Below are 4,891 nucleotides of genomic sequence, written 5' to 3' on the forward strand. Positions count from 1 at the left end.
CACTGCAGAGACTTGGTTTGCAGTTCCAGTCCCCTATCAGATAGGGTGCAACTAGGGACAGAAGGATACTCAGGGTTTCCCTAGTAAGTCTACGGGGAGCTGAGAGGGGCCAGGAAGGAATTTCCCCCTGGTTCAGACTGGCAGAGACCCTAGGGGGGTTTCACCTTCTCTGAAGCATGGGGCACTTGCAGGTTTGAACTAGAGCAAAGGGTGGATTCTCTGTAACTTGAACTCTTTAAAGCATGATTTGAGGATGTCAGTAACTCAGCCAGAGGTTATGGGTCTGTTACTGGAGGGGGTGGGTAAGGTTGTGTGGCCTACAGTGTGCAGGAGGTCAGAGAACATTATCATATGGACCCTTCTGACCCTGAAGTCTATGAGTGAGCCGTGCGTGTGTCTGATGGGGATATTTCCTTTGTGCAGGGCTCCTGTCAGATTCAGGTTTGCCCTCTTTCCTGTGACACTGGTCATCCTGGGGGTAGATTGCAAACCATTTGCTCCCTAACCAGTGGGAAGGCAGGGGTGGCTCCAGATCCCAGCACGCCAAACGTGTGCTTGGGGCAGCATGCCACGGGGGGCGTTCTGCCAGTCGCCGGGAGGGCGCAGACAGGCAGCCTTCGGCGGCATGCCTGCGGGGGGTCCACTGATTCCGCGGCTCTGGTAGACCTCTTCGGTGGACCTCCCATGCCTGCGGGAGGTCCACTGAAGCCGCGGGACCAGCAGAACCTCCTCAGGCATGCCCATGGGAGGACCACCGGAACCGCAGGACCGGTGACCGGCGCAGCGCCCCCCACAGTATGCTGCAGTGCTTGGGGGGGCAAAATGTCTAGAGCTGCCCCTGGGGACAGGACCTCAATGACTCTGGTTATCAGTGCTGTAGGGCAGTGTCTCTCCTCTTCCCTTCACCCCTGCAAGAGCATGAGAGGGGAGCAGAGAGGTAGCAGGGATGCACTGAGCTTTCCCTGAGCTAGGGAGAATGTAAGAAACAGACCCTCCCCCACTGCATGGATGTGGCAGAGCAAAGCACCATGGACCTGGAGCCCCCTCCTGCCCCATCCCTCTCCGCCAGCTCCTACTGCTTCCCCAGGCCCTGAAAGGAATGACCAAGCGACAGGAGCCTAGCTGGTGGTTTGCTGGGATGTTTCCTTCTTCACCTCATAGACACTTGTGCAGGGCCTTGGAGAATAAGGAGCCTGGTGGAAGAATGGGGCAGAAGAACGGCCAGGGTCCAGGGAGCACTGGGCAGATACAAGCAACAGTGCACTACCCCCGTGGATGGGCAGGGGCATAGAACAAGGAGTGGCTGCTAGGAGAACTTGGGTGGCAAACTGCATATATCAGAGCTGCTTGAAACAGGGGACATTGCCCTTTTTAGGGGTGAGGTGAAAACACCTGCACGTTTCAAAGTCCCTTTGGAGCCCCCATTTTCATTGAGGAAGCTACCAAGCCCTGTTGAAAATCTGACCTTAGTTTTGATTGCTGGGCCCTTGGAAATCTAGCCAGACTTCCTTTGAAAATATATGGGTTGGAAGTGCTTTTAAAAATGTATTAACTTCTTCTGAATGAAGTAGCCCATGGGAATTCACTGTCTGTGTCAACAAATTGGCTAAAAATAACCCTAGTGGCACAGGCAGAGGTTTGGGCTAATCACATGAGTATGTATTCATGGGGTGAGGCGGGATTGTGCCTGAGAGCTAGCCTCAGCAGCAGGTGTGCTGGAACAATTTGTGTAGTGAGGGTGCTGAAAGCCATTGAACCAAGCTGTAAACTCTGTATATAATGGAAACTCCTTCAAGCCGGGGCGGGAGAGAGGCTGCAGCACCCCCCCGCACCCCTAGTTCCAGCACTTCTGCTGAGCAGACACCAGTCAGCATTAGCTGGAGCAGAAATAGCAGAGGTAGGTCTATGCGAGCTGTCACACCGCTGATGCAAAGAAATTAGTCGCACTCAAATAAGGGGTTGTCCATCCATGTGGATAAAAAGGATGCCCATGGTTACACTAGCTAAGATTGAAAATTTACAAAGCTCTCATACTTCAGGAGATAGGCCAACAAGTAACAGGCTTGAGGTTAGAGAGAAATTTTTCATATATGTATGTTACAGCACAGTTGTCCATTTGGTGATCTTACATACTGATTTCTAGCATCTGCTCATTGCTACTTTAAGACATAGGGTACAAGACTGGATGTAAGAGTGGGCTGGTTGGCTGTGAAAATTGCTATATTTCTTGTTTCTTAAAAAGTTTGCGATGTATTAATTGCTTGACTCTGTAACAGAATATAAATCCTCATTTCAGTGTGCTTTTTGGATTTTTAAAGCTAATTGGTTGAATATTTATTCTGCTTTATTCGTGCTTTACGTTCTAATTATTTTTCAAAATTTCTTCTTAAAGTAGCTACATTGCATGGAGAAAAGAAAATGTGGAAATCAAACATCGATCACAGAATTCAATCTCCTGGATTTCAGGAATCTTCATGGACTGCAGATTCTTGTCTTCCTGCTGTTCCTAGTGATCTACATTGTTACTATGGCTGGGAACATCCTCATTGTTGCGCTAGTTGTGGCTGATCAGCACCTACACACCACCATGTACTTTTTCCTGGGGAACTTGTCCTGCTTGGAGACCTGTTACACCTTCACCATTCTGCCTAGGATGCTAGCCAGTCTCCTAACTGGGGACAGGACCATCTCATTTAATGGTTGTATCATACAGCTTTATTCTTTTAGTTTCCTAGTGGTGACTGAATGTTTTCTCCTGGCAGCGATGTCTTATGATCGGTATTTAGCGATATGCAAACCCTTGCACTATTCAGCCCTTATGAATGGCAGGTTCTGTCTCCAGCTAGCAGCTGGGTCTTGGGTAAGTGTCTTTCTGGCTATTACCATAATTATATTTTTGATGTTGCAGTTAACATTCTGTGGCCCCAATGAAATAGACCATTTCTTTTGTGATTTCATTCCACTTCTTAAACTGTCCTGCAGTGACACACAACTGATTTCAATGGTAAGTTTATTCCTTTCCTTCTTTGATACATTTCCCCCTTTTCTACTAACGGTGGCATCCTACATATATATCATCGCCAGCATCCTGAGAATCCCTTCCACCACTGGGAGGCAAAAGGCCTTTTCCACCTGCTCATCCCACCTCATTGTGGTGACCATTTTCTATGGAACCTTAGTCATTGTCTACATGCTACCAAAAAACAACACACTGAGAGACCTAAATAAAGTATTCTCTGTCTTCTACACTGTCCTGACTCCTCTGCTCAACCCCCTCATTTACAGCCTGAGAAATAAGCATGTAAATATGGCCCTGAGAAAAGCTCTTGGTAAGTTCACTGGATCCAGTTCACAGAAGGCGTAAACTGTAGTCAATGCAACTGTGCTGATTTACACCAGCTGGTTATCGGTCCATGGTGATCACCAGAATTTGGATGGTTATAATAAGAAGAGGATTAATCAATCTGTTTTAAATGCTCTGCTGGGAGCTGTATGTTGATGGTTCCATACTTAACCAACATGATGCATCATAGGAGACTGTGAGGATGTAGTGAGTTCTTAGGCAGCTCCTTCAACTTTAATGCCTGTGTCTGGCTTGAAGGGCCTTGGGAGTGTCTGGGGTGCAGACTTCTTGGAATGCAACTAACGTCCCACTCTCTTCCCCAAAGTGGAGAATCCAAATAGATCTAGACTGTTCTCAGTGATAGCAGATGACAAAACAAAGAGTAATGGTCTCAAGTTGCAGTGGGGGAGGTTTAGGATGGATTTTAGGAATAAACTTTTTCACTAGGAGAGTGCTGAAGCACTGGAATGGGTTACCTAGGGAGGTGGTAGACTCTCTTTCCTTAGAGGTTTTTACATCAGGCTTGATGATGCCCTCACTGGGATGATTTAGTTGGGGATTGGTCCTGCTTTGAGCTGGGGGTTGGACTAAATGACCTCCTGAGGTCTCTTCCAACTCTGATATTCTATGATTCTATGATTCTAAATCTGACCAAATTGCATAGAACAAGATCTATGCCATGGCTGAGGATGCTGAATATATATATAACTAGGTGAAAAGGTAATTGACCTGATGGATGTCCATAGTGTCTGTGTATGTAGCATTTTACAATTCTGTCAAATTTCCATAAAATTTTAAAAAAAGGATCTAATTTGTTGTCTCTTTCTTTTAATGTACCCGTGACAGTCTGTGAATTTATATGTATTCATTTTCAGGTAGGTGAGGAAATACCTCTTTATTGGGCCAACTTATGTTGGTGGAAGGAACACGTTTTTAAGCTACACAGAGCTTTTCTTTAGGTTGTTCTGTCAAGTCATTTTCAGATATCAGTTCTGGAAAAAAGTCACCAAGCAAGACAAAAACGCACAGCCCAAACATAGTATCTTCCTTCTCATCTATATTATCAGATTCCAGGATTGTCACTCAGAAGCCTAGAATGTCTGTTGAGTCAGTGTGAACAGATGGAAACAGCCACAAGATTGGTAGAGAGCTCTTTTAGTTTGGAATATCACCATGTTTAGCCCTCACTGGTATTCATGGTCTGATCTCATCCCATTTTTAAGTTCTTTGAGATTTTCAGCTTTTTTTATACATAGAACTTCATGAGAATTTAGGATTTCAACTACTAGTCTGCAAATTATCCATCCATTCAAACTATTGTCTACTTCCACAAGCTTTTAGCCGGTGTATACTTTTCTAAGTGGAAAGCTTTTGCTTAATTATCAAGAAGTGCCAACCTAGCTGTAAGTAAAAAATAGGATCAAATGTCTCCTAATACCTATGATTTGCGCATCCAGATGTCATGGGCTTGATACAGGAATGACTTGGTGGAATTCTCTGGCTTGTGCTATGCAGGGGATTGGGTCATGCTGATCTTTGATTCCCCTA

General features: G+C 45.8%; 1 protein-coding gene across 1 annotated transcript; it reads left to right on the plus strand.

The window, feature by feature from the left end:
- The first annotated feature begins 2,401 nt into the window (after nucleotides 1-2,401).
- On the plus strand, nucleotides 2,402-3,364 carry LOC116821999 (olfactory receptor 10A7-like). The gene has a single exon (XM_032775557.1). It carries the CDS (start codon nucleotides 2,405-2,407, stop codon nucleotides 3,362-3,364), a length of 960 nt encoding a protein of 319 aa, XP_032631448.1. The 5' UTR covers nucleotides 2,402-2,404.
- The last annotated feature ends 1,527 nt before the right edge of the window (nucleotides 3,365-4,891 follow it).

This window comes from Chelonoidis abingdonii, chromosome 14 (assembly GCF_003597395.2).
Source record: "Chelonoidis abingdonii isolate Lonesome George chromosome 14, CheloAbing_2.0, whole genome shotgun sequence".
In the NCBI taxonomy this organism is placed as follows: domain Eukaryota; kingdom Metazoa; phylum Chordata; order Testudines; family Testudinidae; genus Chelonoidis; species Chelonoidis abingdonii.

What these genes read in the sequence shown, in the direction of transcription:
- LOC116821999 (XM_032775557.1), top strand. Translation starts at nt 2,405, where the DNA reads ATGGAGAAAAGAAAATGTGGAAATCAAACATCGATCACAGAATTCAAT.